Source organism: Aspergillus versicolor (genome assembly GCF_001890125.1).
Source record: "Aspergillus versicolor CBS 583.65 unplaced genomic scaffold ASPVEscaffold_5, whole genome shotgun sequence".
NCBI classification, from domain to species: Eukaryota; Fungi; Ascomycota; class Eurotiomycetes; order Eurotiales; family Aspergillaceae; genus Aspergillus; species Aspergillus versicolor.
In genome coordinates, this window is record NW_024467528.1 from 1,534,952 (window position 1) to 1,553,628 (window position 18,677).

General features: G+C 50.2%; 7 protein-coding genes across 7 annotated transcripts; 4 read left to right on the forward strand and 3 right to left on the reverse strand.

Moving 5' to 3' along the window:
* Positions 1 to 457: 457 nt before the first annotated feature.
* On the forward strand, positions 458 to 978 carry ASPVEDRAFT_29190 (SCP2 sterol-binding domain-containing protein; the record flags this gene model as incomplete). The annotated part of the gene is made up of 3 exons (XM_040810199.1): positions 458 to 473; positions 535 to 744; positions 815 to 978. The coding sequence occupies 3 exons, from the start codon at positions 458 to 460 to the stop codon at positions 976 to 978; spliced, it is 390 nt and encodes a 129-aa protein (XP_040668390.1).
* Positions 979 to 2,544: 1,566 nt separating this feature from the next.
* On the forward strand, positions 2,545 to 6,813 carry ASPVEDRAFT_133243 (RanBP1 domain protein; the record flags this gene model as incomplete). The annotated part of the gene is made up of 2 exons (XM_040807012.1): positions 2,545 to 2,606; positions 2,868 to 6,813. 2 exons carry the CDS (start codon positions 2,545 to 2,547, stop codon positions 6,811 to 6,813), a joined length of 4,008 nt encoding a protein of 1,335 aa, XP_040668391.1.
* A 531-nt stretch (positions 6,814 to 7,344) lies between these two features.
* On the reverse strand, positions 7,345 to 8,697 carry ASPVEDRAFT_685921 (60S ribosomal protein eL31). Its single transcript, XM_040815995.1, has 4 exons — positions 8,645 to 8,697; positions 8,468 to 8,559; positions 7,909 to 7,983; positions 7,345 to 7,815 (listed from the first exon to the last, which is right to left on the reverse strand). Exons 2-4 carry the CDS (start codon positions 8,555 to 8,557, stop codon positions 7,609 to 7,611), a joined length of 372 nt encoding a protein of 123 aa, XP_040668392.1. The 5' UTR covers positions 8,558 to 8,559; positions 8,645 to 8,697; the 3' UTR covers positions 7,345 to 7,608.
* Positions 8,698 to 9,545: 848 nt separating this feature from the next.
* ASPVEDRAFT_84118 (carbon-nitrogen hydrolase family protein) lies at positions 9,546 to 10,480 on the reverse strand (the record flags this gene model as incomplete). Its single annotated transcript, XM_040817497.1, has 2 exons — positions 9,546 to 10,366; positions 10,426 to 10,480. 2 exons carry the CDS (start codon positions 10,478 to 10,480, stop codon positions 9,546 to 9,548), a joined length of 876 nt encoding a protein of 291 aa, XP_040668393.1.
* A 290-nt stretch (positions 10,481 to 10,770) lies between these two features.
* Positions 10,771 to 12,672, forward strand: ASPVEDRAFT_42136 (cytochrome and DOMON domain-containing protein). The gene has a single exon (XM_040812510.1). The coding sequence runs from the start codon at positions 10,802 to 10,804 to the stop codon at positions 12,215 to 12,217; it is 1,416 nt and encodes a 471-aa protein (XP_040668394.1). The 5' UTR covers positions 10,771 to 10,801; the 3' UTR covers positions 12,218 to 12,672.
* A 307-nt stretch (positions 12,673 to 12,979) lies between these two features.
* Positions 12,980 to 14,367, forward strand: ASPVEDRAFT_42138 (uncharacterized protein; the record flags this gene model as incomplete). The annotated part of the gene is made up of 2 exons (XM_040812511.1): positions 12,980 to 13,049; positions 13,198 to 14,367. A coding segment is annotated over one exon (1,170 nt), but the record flags the coding sequence as incomplete, so codon positions are not given.
* Positions 14,368 to 14,523: 156 nt separating this feature from the next.
* ASPVEDRAFT_53272 (uncharacterized protein) lies at positions 14,524 to 17,080 on the reverse strand (the record flags this gene model as incomplete). Its single annotated transcript, XM_040814770.1, has 3 exons — positions 14,524 to 15,051; positions 15,119 to 16,534; positions 16,583 to 17,080. The coding sequence occupies 3 exons, from the start codon at positions 17,078 to 17,080 to the stop codon at positions 14,524 to 14,526; spliced, it is 2,442 nt and encodes an 813-aa protein (XP_040668396.1).
* Between the last annotated feature and the right edge of the window lie 1,597 nt (positions 17,081 to 18,677).

The following is an 18,677-nucleotide window of genomic DNA, read 5'->3' on the forward strand; positions in this document are numbered from 1 at the left end:
AATCGTCATATGAAGAACCCCAAAGTCCGGGGGAGCGAGGCACGCCATGGCTTGCATGTGGGCGTGTGGAATGTGGATGGAGCACCACAGCGCGTAATGCGTTTCCCACCTTGGAATTCAAGGCCCGAGCTTCTCGTCGCCTCCGCTCAACAGCTCGCAAGAATTGAAGAGAACGGAAACCCTCGATGAGCTTGATCCATCGCAGTGGATCGTGTGCTGGCTTACTCGATTGGCGGAAAGCACAGGAGAGCCACATCCAGCCCCAAAAAGAGCAAGAAGCCTCGGTACGGCGGGCCTGCGACCGCCTGGTTCACATGCCCCGAAATCCCGGGGTCAGATCGATGCGATCACTATTAATATTTGTCCCCCCTCGCTCGTCTTCTGTTTGCTTTGCTGTTACACCTAAGTTTGCATCTCCTTCATAAGTGTACAATTAAATCTACCACTTTTATCCACAATGTCTCTCAAAGTTGGTGAGTTGATCTGGGCCCGACCCCCTTACATCCCCCTGCTAACTCGACCTTTCTCATGAAGACGGTTTCGAGTCCTCCGCCGCGTTCGACGTGATCAACTCTACCCTCCAGGGTGACGAGGCCGAGCGCAAGGATGCCATCAGCAAGGCTCAGACTATTGTCGCCTTCACTCTGAAGAACAAGGAGGGCAAGGAAGAAAGCTGGCACCTTGACCTCAAGGAGAAGGGCGTTGTTGGCAAGGGTGCTGCTCCTGCTGGCAAGAAGGCTGATGGTCAGTTTTAACCATCTATAGCGGCTTTATCTCACATTAAGAGAGAGTGCTAACATTATTCGACCAACAGTGACCCTCCAGCTTTCCGAGGCCGACTTCGGTTCCCTTGTTTCCGGCAAGGCCAATGCCCAGAAGCTCTTCATGGGCGGCAAGCTCAAGATCAAGGGCAACATCATGAAGGCTACCAAGATGGAGCCCGTTCTTAAGAAGGCCCAGGGCAAGGCCAAGCTATAGATACCCTGTTTTATATATTTCCACCCATGTATTTGCTAGCTGTATGGCGATCTGCTGAGTTCTTGAAAAAATAAGACCCTGTGAAGATTTCCAATTTCACTTGTATATCTCCGAACAAGACATAATTTCCGAACACTATGCTCACTATGCTCACTATGCCGGATAGGCCGGGTTTGGTGCAGTGAGAGGACTCAGAGCCAGCTGACATCTACTCCTGATCCGACTTCAAAGGGACAGCGACAGCTAGATAACCGGAGCCGCCAGGGTTGTTTTCACAGGACTAGGAGTTCAAACCCGTAGACGTTAAATCCACAATAACGCGAATTGGGAGAAAGGTAGTTAAGCTTTCTCACGCCTGTCGATTTCTACCATGTACTCCATACAAAGCCTTCAAGCTTGATCGCCCATCCTGCCGTCTTCAGACATTTCGGCCGACGCGCGTATGACTAAGTGAGCGACGGGGCCGAAGGCGGCGCATCGAAAGAGAGTCTGTCCCGCGAGAAAACTGAGTGTTTCCTAAAAGAGTGCTGGGAAGTGATTGTGAATCACCTTGCGGTGAGGGTGTGGGACATTATACCCATGCTTTCCATGTGCATTCTTCCCTCATGCTATGGAACCACTGCTATTCTCTTATGGTGCGGTGTAAGCAAGCACGGAATCACATGACTCTCGACAATAGTAACACAAGACTATACAGTCTATTGTAGACAACAGAATCATTGGTAGGCCATAGACATAAAAAGAGCGCAGATAATAGATGTGTATGGACTGCAACTAAATTTCCCTTTCTTCTCAATAGAATGTGAATGGCAAAGGTGGTTTCATGGTTTGCACACATGCCAAGACCTGGCCTTGCATGTATCACGTGACCGTGATTTTTTCAGCTGGCCCCGTCCCTCCTCCCAGCCAAAATCGCGAGCGGAACGAGCAACGGCTAAAAAAGAGTAGCTCCAGCCAGCATTCTCCCATCACTCCCAGGCAGAGCACATCGGAAAGAGACGCCCTTTCCTCTGGTTTCGATGAACAATTTTCTTTCCTAGCTCTGTCTTTTCTCCTTTTCTTTTCATCTTATCCCGCCGCATCCTCCTTACTCCTTGTGTTGCTTCGCGAATCGCGACCCTACCCACCCCCAAGAACGGATCCAGCGCGTGCGCATTTCGATCCACGATTACCGACAACAGGAAACCGGAGATTTTCTGTATTGTCCTTTATCATTGACATCGTTTCCGAACGCTAATATCGCGGTTTCCCCGTCGTGCGCTGTTCGTGAGCTTGTCCGCACATAACCTTTTTTTTTTCCGGCTCTCCGACTTGCATCGCGACGCTCCTTCATTGTTGTCGTGGTAACGAATCACCAACGATCTCAAGGTCTACTGAAGTGGAATATATTTGCTGGGCGTTGGAAACTGCGAAGAACAGTGAATGATAACCGCGCCCTGGGCCACTTGAATTGCATTTGAAGAAGGGGTGACCGCCGCGGGCGCAGTATTGTTGTGTTGGTAAATGTCTAAGAGAACCGCCCAAGGCCCTCAAGGGGACAAAGACAGCAATTTATTACAATTCAATATGTCGAGTACCCCAGATGAAAAGCCCCAACGGGCCACAGCTGCGCAAATGGCAGCAAGAAAGTGAGTGTTACCTGACCGACCTTTGCGAGCAACTCTATTTCCTTTTCCTGCACATCCACCCTGCAGCAGCTAGAGTTTTAGCGGCATGTCGAACGCATGCTTGCCTGGTTTCTGCCCTTTTCTATATTTTCAATTTTGGTGTTACTCTTGCGCTTCTTCCCATTCCGCAAAGCTCCCCGTTTCCCTTGCGTTCAATAGCCCTGCATATACCTTTTCTTGACATATCATATCGTTATGTGCATTGACTAACAGCATACCTAGAATCAAGGATGTTCGAAGACGGCCGCGTGCTCCTGGCGCATCGGCAGCTGCTCCGAGTGCGTCCTTTGGCGGACCATTCAACTCCATCGATCCTAACACAGTCTCTTCTCCATCACCAGGCCAGCAGCCGATGTCGAATGGCTTTAGCTTTGGACAGTCACAAAGCTTTCCTCCGGCTAGCCCAGCTCCCAAACCTCCAGCCCAGAACACGGGTTCACAATTTGCCTTCGGTTCTGGAGGTGGTTCATCGGATTTCAATTTTTCCACCTCGTTTGGTGGGACATCGTCAACTCCTGCGAGCAATCCTTTCGCCTCTATGAACACTGGTGGTGCTAGTCAACAGCCGGCGGGGGGCAATTTCTCTGGATTCAAGGGAAATATGTTCAACATTCCTTCCACAAGCCAATCTCCTGCCCAACAACCTCTGCCTTCCGGAGGACTGTTTGGAGCCGGTTCCCAACAAAGTGGCTCCACGGGTTCTCTGTTCGGCAACGCTGCTAGCAGTGGACCTTCATTTCAACCGAGTACTGCAGCTCCTACAAATGGAAACATGTTCGGCCAGTCTACTACCGGTGCTCCCTCCACAGGTATTTTCGCCCAATCTGGGCAAGACAAGCCGAACGCATTTGGGCAGTCTACAGCATTCGGAAATGACTCGATGCAAACTTCCCCTGATGCGAAGTCTGCCGCTCAGAAACCAATGTTTGGAAGCGGAGGTGGTGGCTTCGGGGTTTCGACAAACTTTGGCGGTTCTGGAGGTGGAAATCTTTTTGGCGGCACAACTTCGGCATCGCCATCAAAGCCACTGTTTGGAGCAAAGCCAGCAGAGCAGCCCGCGAACTCATCGCCGTCTCTCTTCGGTGCTGCAACTCAACCTACATCGTCGGCCCCAACAGCGCCGTCCTTTAGTGGTGCCGCATCTACGACTGGTGGTGCAACCCCTTCGCTCTTCAGTACATCAACACCTAAACCTGCAACATCGGCAGAAAGTCCGTTCCAGTCTACGAATATTTTTGGAGCCCCTACCCCCTCTACATTGCAGAAATCCTCTGAGGAAAAAGCCAAAGAAGAAACAAAAGCCAGCCAGCCTACGCCATCTCAACCCTCATTCAGCTTCTCTGGTTCCACTGGAGCACCATCATTCTCTCAAAACTCAACAGCAGCCCCGACTCTGTTTAGTGGCTCATCGCAACCTCCATCAACGGGAAGTTTGTTTGCGCCGAAGACTGCTTCTTCAGAACAAGAGAAACCGCAACCTGCCGGAGGCAACCCGTTCAGCACCTTATTTGTTCCAAAGCCAGCAGCTACAGAGACACCTAAGACCGAGCAGAAACCCTCGGCATCACCCAATCTATTTGCTTCGAAGCCTGTGTCGAACGAAGAACCAAAGACGAACGAGCTCTCAAAAGCATCTACTTCCACTTCAGCTTTCTCCGCTTCGACCCTTAGCCAACCTTCAGCTCCTGCACCTCAATCTCCTGCATTCTCGATCTCAAAACCGCAGGCTGCTTCTCCGGCTCCTTCTTTTGCTCCCCAATTGACTCCTCAAAGTCCGTTCAAGACCAATGACACTAAACCAGCAGCAGAAGCGGCGCCCCCGTCTAATTCTACAGCGCAAACGCCAAGATTTGAGAAATTACAACCTGCGAAGATGCCAGCTGGGCTAGATAAGAGCACAAAGGAGGATGTGCAAATGGCCTCCCGCATTCGCCTACTGAATGAGTGCTTTAAACTCCACGTTGCGAAGTTGAACCCGGCCACTGATAGTTTCGACGCCGTTGTTGAGTTTTTCTTGCGCACTCGTGAGACTATTGGTGCCCCGCTTGAAGGCGCGGGCACCAAGCGTAAAGGCTCTACCGACAGCGATGGAACAACTGCTGCTCAGCCCTCCAAGAAAGCTAAAGTATTCGGCGATGTTGGAGACTCTACTGCTGCAGCAGCGTCTCCGAGCAAGACCACGCCACCCCAACTTTTCGGCGCCAGCCAATCTACTCCTGCAACAAGTAACAAACGAAAGGCAACTGAGGACGACGTTAACGACGTATCCTCACCACACCCTGCCAACCGTACTGGCGGAGACTCCACGACGGCGAGCATCTTTGCAAACTCCTTTTCACGATCTAAGACCTCTGAAGCCAATGAACCCGCGGGTGCTCCTTCGCCTAAGAAACTTGATGCTCCATCTTTTAAGCCGTCCACCCCGGAGTCTACCAAACCTGCTTTGTTCTCCACAACACCAACGGCATCACCTCCTAAGCCTATGTTCTCTGCATCCGCCGCACCCGCAAGTGCCACTCCACCAGCAAACCCCTTTGTTTTGAAGCCATCGGGCGATGCTGGTGCTAGCTCTTCGGCTGCCCCTCTGGCTATCCCTAAGTTTGGCTCTGGCTCTGGCAACACCAACTTTTTCGCCCAGTTCAAGTCCAAGTCTGACAAGGAGGCCGAGAAGGAGAAAGCAAAGCGTAAAGCCGAAGACTTTGACTCCGACGAAGATGACGAGGCAGAATGGGAACGAAAAGACGCGGAAAACCAACGCAAGAAGCGTGAGGAGATTGAAGCGCAAAAGAAAAAACGTGCTGTATTCATTCCCGGCCAGGGCTTCTCTTTTGATGAAGAGAACAGCGCTACAGAAGAGGAAAAGTCGGATGCTAGCCCTGCCTCGTCGATCTTGGATATCAAGTCGAGCTCCCTAGGCAAGCCTAGCAACATTTTTGGTCATCTGTCAGCGACTCCATCTGAAAGTGGAGAGAATGAGAATGATGACGACGCCGATGACACCGAGGAAGCTTCCGCTTCGGGCGATGACGCTGCCAGAGAATCGTCCTTCGCGCCAACTGAGGATCTTGAGGCCGACAAGGCTAATTCGAAAACCAATGGCACCCGTGACTCCTCTGCTCCTGAAAGCAGTGACGAAGGTGATTTCACCAAGGCCCTGAAGAATTCGAAGCCGGCGGACAGCTCGGGTGGTCGCAGTTTGTTCGACCGTGTTGAGTATGACCAAGAAGGAAACCCGAAGCGCCAGGGCGAGGATGATAAGGTCTCTTCACTTCTTGGCTCCTCCAAGTATGCGTCGTCTTTCAATAGCTCGGCATCTACTCCAAACCCATTTAGTGCCCTATCTCAGCCCCAGGCGGAGAAGTCTGATGGAACCGCTACGCCTAAGCCTGCCTCGACGAATATCTTCGGGGGCTCGACGGCAGCATCGGCCGCAAGCTCCCCTTCAATCTTCGCTACCGGAACCAGCCCGACAAAGCCTGGCAGTGATAACACGTGGAAACTCAACACGCCCATTAAGTTCGCATCTGACTCTACAACAACGGCTCCGGCCTCAGCAGAAAAGTCAGACTCTGAAAAACCGGCAAACCCTTTCTCAACGCTCTTTGGGGCTTCGTCTGCGGGATCCAAATCTGGTTCCAACGGTGCTCAGGGAACAACTCCTGGCTTCTCGTTCGGTGGCCCGTCGCAAACCAGTTCGTCCTTTTTGGCTCCGTCAGCGGTCACCTCTGAAACTCCAAGCCGTGCATCGACCCCTGGGGTGACTTCCGACACTGGAGCCGAGTCCGGCGACGGTGATGCTGCAGAGTCTCTGCCCCAGGTTGATCTTTCTCGAAGTGGCGCTGGCGAAGAGGACGAAGACGCTGTTGTTGAGGTCCGAGCGCGTGGTCTGAAAATGGCCAACGGCAGCTGGGCTAGTCAAGGCGTGGGTTCCGTCCGCATTTTAAAGAATCGAACCACATCCCGCTGTCGTGTTCTGCTCAGAGCTAACCCTAGCGGTAACGTGGTATTGAACGCAAGATTGATGAAGGAGATAAATTACACCGTTAACGGAACAAGCATCCAGTTTCTTGTTCCCCAACCCGAGGGGGCTCCCGAAATGTGGGCTATCCGTTGCAAGAAAGAGGATGTATCCAAACTTGCAACTGCAATGGAAGAGAACAAATCATAACCGATTGACTACCACCTCATCTCAGAGTTGGAAGATTGCTCTATTAAAACGAACGAACAGACGCGGACATGGCAATGTTGCATTATGTGAATTTCAACAGCTTTTTTACCTACTACCCGGCTACCCTACTTAACAACCTACCTTTCCCATCCCGACCTCCCGGATCATCCTTTCATTCTGGGCTCAATGGGAACTCGCAGGCTTCCGATTTCGAAGACTTGTGATGTATTATCTGTCACCATTTCGACTTACCACTTTGCTGTTTGATTTGAGAATTGCATGTTTTCGTCTCATTTTCTCTTCTTCCCCCTTGTCTTCTGTGACCCAGGCCATGGCCCATATGCATACGTTGGGAGTTTTGCTTTTTAAATACACACTTGTTTTAGTTTCTCACCCTGTTCTTAGAGCATGACGCTTAGCACGCGTTGATCGCTTTTTGTATGCGGTGGTCATACATAGGGTTGTAGTTAATTGACCTCTTGCATCTACTGAGGGTATGATGTTTCATGCAGTAGTTCTCGCTGATATTGACGTAAAACACCTGGAATTAATTGAATCACTTCCATAAATTAGGTACTAGATGTGAACGGACGGTCATCCTAAAAGCTACCGCCACAAAATACATCTACGTAATCCCCAGGACAGAGTGCGATGGGTCGGGTCACGAGAGCGAGTTTCTACGGGAGTACAAAGACAAAACCAGGAACAAGGAAAAAGAGAAATTGCCATCACAGAAGAGGTATTTTTGAATTCATTTTTGTATCAACCAACTCAACCGGTAGAAAAGACACCCGTTTACTCCTCATCGACAACGGTGGTGTGGAGACCCTTGGGCTCCTTGACGTTGACGGCCTGGACGTAAGAGTAGAGCTTCTCCTTGGCACCCTCCTCGTCGTTACGCTTGCGGGAGATGCGGACACGGAGACGGAAAGGAACACCCTTGATACCGGATTCCCAGACCTTCTTGTTCAGCTGGGGGTCGAGGCGGACATCGGTGGTACCCTGTTGCAATAAAAGAAAGAATGGTTAATTGTGTTCTTTCCTTCACCTTGTTCATCCAAAGTGGATGAGAGGGGAGGTTAAATCTTGACTTACCATGGAGCGGGTAGCGAAGGCGCGGATCTCCTTGATAGCGCGAGGAGCACGCTTCTTGAAGGAAACACCGTGCGTCTATTGAATAACAAAAAAAAGAAGAATCAGTCTTCCGCCCGAATGCCATCTTGAAAAAGAGGAAATTTTTTTTTTCTTGCTGCGTTTGCGGCCATGAGGTGGACTTCATAAAACTAATTCATTTTCTTTTTTTCGTTTTTGGTGTGTATCCCAGTTTTCAGAGCCGTGCCGTTTCATCTCAGTCCAATTTCTCAGATTGAGATGTTCCAGCGCTGGTCCTATATCTGGCCTGTTGTGCGACTTTGCTTTTACTTCCCCCCGGCAAGGTAATAGGGTGTTCCACCTTTCTCAAGTGAAGGGAAGTCGTTCGCTTGATGTCGACTGTGTTATATGTTCTCCATCCATGCCTCACGGTTTTTACCAAAAGAGAAGGTGTATTTCATCCTTAACTTCCGCAACAGTTCGCAGGTTTCGGTCGCTCGAAAGTCGACCGCAAGAATCAAGGTAAAGGAGAGGTAAAAACGGGTTTCGCGCTTCAACATACCCTCTTGTGCAGGTTGATGGTGTACTCGCGGGTCACCACGTCGGCGATGGCCGAACGCTGCTTCTTGCCGGTCTGCTGAACGTTGGACATTTCTATGGAAAGAAGGCAGATTGTTAGAATTAAATTCGTCGCGGAGAAACAATCTCGACGCAGAAGCTGGGAATGATCGCGACAAACTCACTGAAGGGTGTTCGGCTGTGGTTGGCTGAAAGTGTCGACTGTCGAGAGAATGAGGATTTCGAGATGGCCTTTTTTCGTGGTGGTCGAAATTCCAAGTGCGGGCTCGCTTGTTGTGGGCTCACGCTGATTGGCTGCCTCAAGTCATGTGACCTTTCCTCACCCGGCGACATCCATCAGCCCTAGAGAACTTGAGCTTCATTAACAAAAAAGAGAATGAGAAAATGAGACTCGAATTTTTATTTTTCTAATTTGAAATATTCATTAATCGGATAGTTTTTTTATTTTGAAGGAATTTAAAGGCTCTATCGGGTGCAAATCTCCAGTAGTATCATGTCGCATGACCACCTTGATTTGCCCAGGTTACACCGATAAATTGGCTCGTTCTATGTCTCAGGAAGTACACCACAGCTTCCAAGGCCCGGCAGAACTTCACGACTCTCGGCCAACGGGTAATTCGTGAGTCGTTCAGACAGGGCAGTTAGGGCACATTTTGAGACGACGGCGGACGCACCAGCCACATCTAGTTGAGCTACCCCAATCTAGCTGAACTACGACAATCGATTTTACAACCTGATGTCTTGGTTGGACTACTAATAACTATTATGGCCGGACACAGGTCATTACAGGTATCAAAACAGTATATTTTACCGTTCGACCGTCAAAACTCTAGTGCTTATTTAGCCGTCTTTCTAGTTGCTCTATAAACCAACAATAGGCATCATTTACATACGTACTATGACTGGAGGTTACACAAAGTGTTGCTCTAGGTGGAACCTTTACAGCTCACGAGACCATGAATTAGGTTTTGAGGTCATCACTTGTTAACCGTCAGTTCCTGCAACATTCAATTCAATATATATCTAGTAATTGCATTTCGTCTGGCGTTCAATGGCCGGCATTAATTCTTGCTCACATCCGAGTACAAGTCAAACCGCCTTTGTGTATAAATTGGAATGCCTTTCCGTGTGCTTTCAATCGTCTCGTTGTCCAGATCAGCGTAAACAATGTTTTCAGATTCTTCTGCCTCCGACAAAATCGCCGCGCTAGGATCAGCCACCAGACTATGACCATACGCGTGGTAGGTGGCATCCATGTCCCGTGCAGGACTGCACAAGGCCACATATGTCTGGTTGTCGACGGCGCGAGCGCGAGCGAGTAGCTGCCAGTGCAGAGGCCCAGTAGTCGTGTTGAAAGCACCGGGGTAGATAAGTGCAAATGCACCTTTGCGTGCTGCCATCATACCTGGCTCGGGGAAACGGATATCGTAGCAGATAGCAAGTCCAATTTTGCCGTAATCGGGCAGATCGACAATTGTCAATTGGTTGCCGGGTGACAAGACCTCACTCTCTTTGAATTTGATCTTTCCTGGGATATCAATGTCGAATAGGTGGGTTTTGCGGTGTGTTCCGATGAGCGCGCCCGATGGTGAAAATACGAGCGATGTATTATAATATTTCTTCGACGTTGTTTCGAGTTCAGGAATGCTGCCCCCTACGAGGTATGCCTTTGCCTCTGCAGCGATGGCTGATAGAGCGTGATAAGACGGAGACTGCTCTTTCGTTGGAGGAGACGGAAGAAGAGTTTCAGCATATTTAGGGAAATACGATGTTCCATACGGAGAATTGAAACATTCCGGAAGTACGATGAGTGAAGCGCCGGCCTTTGCAGCTTCGAGGACCTTAGTGCGGGCGTGGGCGAGGTTAGCAGCCTTATCTGCGCCTATATTCTCATATGGATTAGCTCGAAACAATATGTATGTTTACGGGGGTGAGGCGCACCTGACGCCAGCTGTACCAAAGCAAGTTTAAGGGGTTTTTTCAACAAGGCGGCCATATCGATGGGTTTGTAGAAGCAGTAGTCAATGGACGTTGTTGTTGGAGGAATGCGGGGGGGGAGTCGGAGTTGGAGAAGATGGTACCGCCGATCATTACTCATATCAAATATAACAAAGTCACGTGACAAGCCACATCCAATGTGATCTGAGATACATCACATCCAATCAGATTGAAGGTCCCCTTGCTGACCCAACGAATACTGTTCGACATCGTGGTCACGTGCATGCATGTTGTGCTTCCTGACTTTCCTTCGCACCTTTTTTTGCGTTTTTGCATCTTACCCCTCATAATACCTCGAGATAACAGATTGGTTGCCATTATGCGATCATCCTTTGTATCATGTCTGAGTACGTTGATTGCGGTCCTCATACTCGTCTCCCAGGCAGCGAGTGAACCCGTGCAATACTGCCGATTCGGCCATGAGAATGGCCCCGATGCCTCCGTCGACTTTTGCGTAGGAATTACGACATACAAAAATGTCTCTTCAAACGACTATGACATGTATATGACTATGCATGTCACTAAAAGTTCAGCGCAAGGGTGGAATGCACTCGGGACAGGGTCCACGATGGCAGGTGCGCTAATGTTTATTGTCTACGGCGATCCTCTTTCTACTAGCCATGAGGCCCCGACAGTGAGCGTCCGAACGGTTGACGGCTATCATGAACCCCAAGTCCTCACTCAAGCCGACACTGGAGGGGTGAACATCCGTCTCCTACAGGCCCATTGGGACCCTGTTAATGTCACAGACGTTGATGATTCGCATACCACCTCTTCAAACATAGCCTCAGTCTTTACTGCGAAAGTAGCTCTTGTATGCTATTCTTGCGGGAAGTGGCCTGGTACTCCAATAAGTGCAGAAGTTACTGCCCAGCCCTGGGTTTGGGCGTGGAATGATAAGCAGGAATTTGACGACTACTCAGACAGCGCACATCTAGAAGCGCACCAACACCCTGGATCAAGTGGCGGCTGGGGTCGTTTCTACGTTGACATGGCACGCTCCATCACATCCACGCCATCGTTGCCTCCTATCCGCCCTGGTATCCCTGCACTTGGCGCCTCGGATATCCCCGGTGGGTGGGATTGGATGAATCCGGCTGTTTACATTCACGGATTTCTCATGAGTGCCGCCTTTATAATCTTCTTCCCGGCTGGTGTAATTGCCATACGGTCAGGGTCACCTAGGTCGTTCCGTTATCATTGGATCCTACAGCTCCTCGCCTCGATTTTCGTCTTGATCGGCACAGCTATAGGGCTTATTCTAGCACATAAGATCGACACGGTTCATTATTATATCGGGATTACTGTGGCATTGTGCAGTGTTGTCCAAATAGGACTAGGATGGCGTCATCATGTTGTTTTCGTTCGTATACAAACACGCCAGTGGGCCTCGCACGGCCATATATGGCTCGGGCGTCTGTTTCTATTGCTAGGCTGGGCAAACATCATTCTCGGATTACTTCTAGCTGGTAACGGACGGTCCTTGGTTTCCCTTGCCGCCAGCTTAATCTCTGTTGTTGCTTTGACCTTGATAGGTTGGATTTGGTTTGTTACACGCCAGCGTGAGCAGCGTGAGCGCCAACCCGGCTGGGGAGAAGAAGACCCTCTGTTCTCTGTACAGGCAACAAGGGACGACTATCAGGCTGTGGCTATGGATGACGACGATGATAATGAATCCCAACCCCGTCACGAAGATCCGGGAACCGTCAAGACGCGCAATACCAATGCGGAGTGAACATAATCCGTGTATACAAAATATACCATTTGGCACCTCCGTTGTCGGATGGCTATCTGCCCGAACCAATATCCTCAAATCAGGCAACGGTATTCACCAACCAAAGGCTCTAAACCAATGAACTGGAAGCCTTTCTTTCCTTCCCCCTTTTTTTTTATTTTTTTTCTTTTCGGGCAACCCCAACGAGTCGATCGTTCTAAATTACGTATAAACACGGGGTGATCATTATACTCGCTAAGATGTGGACATTATCAAAACACAACTTTATAAGAATCTTTTGGTGTTTGAGCGAAATCTGTGTTGTTAGCGGTCCTTGAATAGCCTCGCCAGTGGGCTTTGCTGTTGATACTTACTCTCGGTCAGATTCCAAATATACAGAAATGAAATCAGGATATAACCCTAACTTAGACCATGCCCGCACTGTACTGAATGGTTGTGCCTAGATTAAATCCCACACTTTCAACGTTTACGTTCTGTAAAGTATTCTGCTAGCAACTGATCTTATGATCTTCCAGTAGGTTCAGTAAAACTTAGCTGTGACTCAGTTTGTGTCCATGTCACCTGACGCACCTGTTATATACTTCGCCTCCATCACAACAGAACTTCACACACCTCCTACTCCGTCACTTTCCACCTCAGTACCATTCGTTATTTCCAACTTCCGCGTCTTAGATACACCTCTATTATCATTCATGATATTCTCTTCCATCACTACACCGCATGGCTTCACCACAGCCCAAGACTTTCACTAAAGGACAGACCCCCAATAAGAGAAAGATCACCCCATCTCTTTTCCCGCAGGGCACATTCCCCGGGTCTCAGCTGCGCATCGGTAAGCAAACTGCATTCCCTAAAAATAGTTACAAGTTCAGGGATTCTAATGAGCTTTAGAATCACAGATTCCTCACCCCGACCATGGCCACGCCCTCCCATCCGCCAAACATATCGCCCTGCCTTTCGACCTTCATGAAGACCCGAAGGGCTTTTTTAAAAAAGGAAACCTAGAATTACTCAAGCAAGTATTTCCATCTACTCTTAGAGTAGACTTCGATGAGTGGGCATTGGTTTTTGTTCTCGAAACATTGCCGCCGAAGCCCTGGCCTCTAAAGGTTGCCAACGTCCCTTGCTATCTTACGACAGACCCAGCTGACAACGGACCTATGGTCCCCCTTGTGCATAGAAGCCGTGCTCGCATTACCTTGGGTGACGGCTTATACCTTCGAGATGCCGAGCATCTGGTCGATCAAGTGTTTAACATTCTCCGAGAATTTTTTGATCAGTTTCCAATACAGGTAACTGAGATCCAATATTGGCGCAGTGTCATAATCATTGTTCTAGTCTCCGCAGAACATGAGAGCTTGGAAAATGTCCCTAAGTCGGTTGGGGGCTGTCCCTGCTTCTATTTGAAAGAATCGGATATGGACTGGCCTGCGGAACTGTCCGCCCTTCGAGCTTCACAGCCAACCGGGAATTCATTTGACACCAGTGAGTATGAGCCACTGCGACCAGGGGTTATGGTCAACTCTGGAGGGCACCCCGCCGAAGGATGTGATTTCACGACTTCGTCAGGCGTCATGGTCAGAGACGCTTCAGGGCAGACATTTATGACGGCTGCAGCCTATGGTTTCCCGGGATATCCCTTCACAAACAAGGTGCATCACCCCAACTTTCGCGGAAAGGAAATTGGCGAAGTTGTCGTCAAGTCAAGCCATAGTGATGTCGCTCTCGTGAAGCTGAAGGAGAATGTCACTTTTATTAACGAACCATTCGAGAACAGCATCCTCCCCGGGGGACTCTTTGTACTAAGGCAATTTGCCAGGGCTAGTGACACCCGCATTGGTAACAATGTTTACATGGATAGCCCATTTTCAGGTTTTATTGAGGGTACTATAGGCATCCATACTCTTGTGCGTGTCCCGAGAAACGACCCTGATGAACCTGAGCAGGCTTGGATTCGGTGCCACTGGAATTACATGGGTCAAGGATCCAGCGCACAGATGCCTGCTGGTGTGTGTGGTTCCGCTATATGGGACGACGACCATAAAGTTCAAGGTTTCTTTCGATATGCACCACAATCCGGGCGCTTTCAAGATTGGTGTCTGACAGTTGCAGCCGACCATCTCATTGACCGAGGCTATACATTGGCGTAGCACATATTTGCTGCGATCAAAGGTATTTGGAAATTGACTCATGTTACTAGGATGCTTTTGCTGCTGAATTAAAATCGGATTATTAACTACCTAATATTTACATTATTGAAGAACATAACCCAAGTAACCTCTTTCAGTAATCCTCCATGTTTCACTCTATTTCTTGTTGTTGGTCAATCCCAGGGAGTCCGTCAAGGATGTCAGCCCCAGGTTTCCAAGCAGCTTGTCAAGTCCCAGGCCACCGAGAAGACCATTTACCAAGGGACCCAGCCCAAGGCCGTCCAGCAATCGCCCAACTAGGCCGAGCACACCAGTCAAGAGGAGTCCCACGGCCGCAATGATCTGGAAGAGCGGCTCGCTGAGCAGGCCCCAGAGAGGGTTGAGGGCCTTCTTTGCATGCGGCATGTCCTGGATCTTCTTCTTTCCATTTTCGATTGTCCTGAGAACCGAGTCCGTAAGCTCCTTCAGCTTCTCGGCCAGCGTGTGTTCTTCAGGCGATGCCTCGTGGGAGGCAGCTCTGGCCTTCGCATTGGCGGCAATACGTCCATCAGGGTCGAGAGCACGAATTGCGCCGTTGCATTCTTGCATAATGCTGCCGGCCTCCTCGAGCAATGGCTTCACGCTCTTGACCACTTGCTCCTCGTCGAGCTCTTCCTTTGGTGTCCTCTCTGCTTTGTCGACATGCTATACAAGGGTCAGTAAACCGTCTTAAAAGGGCTAATTGGCCTGGTCAGAGTGGTATGAAACTTACATCGGTGATCATCTTGCAGATGGGCAGAACACGGTCCAGAGTTCCTGAGACAATGCTCGACATCTTCTTGGCCAGCTCCCTGTCTTCCTCTTCCTTCTTCTGAGCCTCAAGCTCTTCGGGGGACGGGCCCTCAGGCTCCTCAGGCTCGGGCTCTGGGATGTTTTCCAGCAGGGTACACTCGCCAATCTTGTTTCCATCATTGTCAACGACGTATCCATTGTCGTCAATCTCCTTTCCGACGAGGCTGCTCAGGTTACCTGAGGTCAGCTTGCCGATGAGGTTTCCATCCGTGTCGCGCACTTCACCGTCGCGGGTAACCTTGCGGCCTGCCATGGGGCTGACATTGCGCTTCTTCTCTTCCGGCTCCCAGCGCTCCGCACGTCCAATGGTGTTGCCATTCTTGTCAAGAATGTCACCATCCTCATCAACTTGGCGGCCAGAAAGCTTCATGGCGTCTCCTTCAACGACACGGCCAACAACGCGGCCGGTTCCATCCTGGACCATGCCATCCTTACCGACGCTGAGGTTCTCAAATCCGTAAAATGCACCTTCAGGCTTCTCCTGCTCGGCGCCAGGGATAAGCTCAGCCTTACCGATGACCTTGCCATCGTCACCCCAGATCTGACCCTTGCCGTCGACTTTTCGTCCTGCAAGACGCTTACCGTCGCCAGAGGTGATGCGACCATAAACCTTGCCTTGCTCGTCGACAACATTGCCGGCCTTGTTGACTGTCTTGCCCTCTAGGATTGACAGATCCTCTTCTTCAGGCTCCTCCTCATCAGGCTCCTCATAAGGCTCTGCGTGACCCTTAACGCTACCGTGCTGGTCGGTGACGTCGCCATCCTCATCGACAGGACGGCCGATGAGCTTCTTAGCATCGCCCTCCGTGAGCTTGCCGACCCGGTTGCCGCCCTCATCCTCAACGAAACCGTCCTTGACAACGTGAAGACCTTCAAGGCCAGCGAAGGGAGGCTCGTCTCCGTAATCCTCGGCCTTGATTGTTTGGGCTTTGCCGATAACGTTGCCACGGCTGTCCCAGAATTGACCCTTGTCGTCGAGCTTGCTTCCAAGCCTGGAGAGTTTCTTGGGGTCGCCCTCCACCAACTCGCCGATGGGCTTTCCGGAGGAGTCGATGATCTTGCCGGCCTTGTTGCAGGTCAGGCCTTCGAGGGAGGAGATTGGTGGCAGGTTCTCTTCTGCCTCCTCGGCTGTCTTTTCGACGTCTTCGGCCGTCTTCTCAGCATCATCTGTTGCGCCTTCGGCGGCTTCCTCGACGTCTCCAGTGGCATCGTCGGCTTTCTTCTCGGCGTCGTTGGCTGTGTCTTCAACAGCCTTTTCAGGGTCTTCGGTGGTATCAACACCCTCTTGTACTTCTTCAGGTGCGTCACCTTTCACTTCGTCAACAGTACCCTTTACCTGATCGGTAAGTTCAGCCTGACCAATAGTCTCGCCAGCTTCGTTCACAATCTTTCCTCCCTCCTGCACTGTTCCACCAACAGCTTCCTCGCCACCTTCAACAACGCGGCCGACAATGTTACCTTCAGGGCCAGGGATCTCACCACCCTCACTGACCGTAAGACCCTTCAACATCCCAAGCGGCTTACTCGCAAGCCCAGGGACACTCTTGACAGTCTGAGTAACCTGCTGCCCAAGACCACCGCCAAGAGACTTCAGCTTCCCAAACACGCCGCCACCACTGCTTCCAGCGACGCCGGACGCCTGAGACTCAACCTCATCGCGCTGCTCTGATGTGTCGGGGACCTTCTGGTCAGGGGTGGGAGTAGAAGGCTGTTCCAGGTTCTCCTCGGTTAGGGCCTCTGGTGCCTGTTCCTGCAGGTTCGAAGTGGCTTCCTTAGGGTTGAAGTCGGTGTTCTGTTCCTGGTTGGGGGCGGCGCTGGACCCGGATACCCTGCGCTCGGAGGCGTTGGATCTCTGATCTGACTTGGCGAGGGGGGACCACATTTTGGATAGTGCGTATAGGAGTTTGTCGATGAAATCCAAGGTTGATTATCTATTTATAAGTGGTTGGTATAATAAGTCGTGATAAAAGTAAGGACGTTTTGTTCGTTCGTCAAGTGGTATAGGGTATCAAGTGTTCGTAAAGTAGAATAGAGTATAATACAATAGTACAGTAGTACTAAGACAGTAGTAATATAGTTAAGAGTAGAGTAGAGTGAGGTAGAAGAATATAAAAAGAAATCTAAATCCCAGAACGTAGAGAGAACCAACGACCCTATATATACCACAATCTGCACCACCAACCAGTCTATACAACATCATAGAAGAAAGAAGAACAAAAACCAGATAGTATAGAAAAAGCAAGCCAGGTTATGTCACAACGACATCACACCAGCCCCGATCTACTCCAGATAGTCATGGCCAGGGACCCATCAGCGTCAGATCTTCCTCGTATCCCTGCACGTTGCAAGCCACAGACGACGGGGCTCCAGACTCCAGCTCCATCTCGGTTGCATCAGCCGTGTAGATGGGTGGAGCAAGTACATACTCACTAGGTATCTAAGCATCAGCGCTCACCCAATCAGTGCCGCAGAGATGAAAAGAGAAGCGCAATAACCACGCCCAATTTTCAATCCAGATCCAATCAGCTTGTCTAGAAATAGAAATAGATAGGCCCCAGTATATACCTAACCATGGTGCGCGGCCGCGAGGTACGTAGCCAGCGAAAGGAAGAAATCAGGAATCATGGCTGGACATTGCGTCAATGTGCAGGGGAGGGGGGCAGCCGTCGCTTGTCTGGGTTGGAGTATAACAAATTAATTAAACCCAGGGAAATATATTAGACGGACCCCACATGCACAAGCCATCGTATACTAATATCGTACACTACTGTGCAATAATTAGTCGCATCGAGCCGAAAGATGGATCCCTGATCCATCATGGAGACTCGGAAAAAGCCACTACTCCTACACTACGTACTAGGCCAGTCCAAGGTTTCGATCGATTGACACCATAACGGTTTTCTGCTCCACCCTCCACACGCATTAAGTTGCATGTTTCTTTTTTAGGGGCTGTGCTTGTGCTGCTCGGTGTAAAAGGGTGGGACTCGATCGCCTAGAATGAGATCATCCCCGCCACTGCACCCTCGTCTCCAGGGCAGGGCTAGCACCTAAAGGGTAAGAGCTTAGTCTGTTCACTTCAGTGCTAGTATGGAGGTGTCTGGGTTCTTAGAGATGAATGGTCCAGAGTTCAGGCCTGACTCGGTGTTGGACTGAAGGAAAAAGAAACCTGCAGTGCCTGGGATGACGTACCGGCGGAGATTTGCGTTATCTCAACCATGGGATTTTGGGAGCGCTAGGTGTACGTATTCCTGAGTGTTGATACATGGTTTTCGTGATACATATATAATTGATGTCTGAGCTTGTTGTAGATTTCTTCAATATACAGGATACTAGTGTGGGCTGCGTTAGCCTCGATAGCTCGATCTAGACAGTAGTATACGGTGTCGGGCAGGAGTCTAGCCTCAGCAGAGTGGAAAGCAGGAGAGAAAAGAAGAAGAAACACGTTATCTGACAGTCCCTAATTAATCTCACGGAGAATT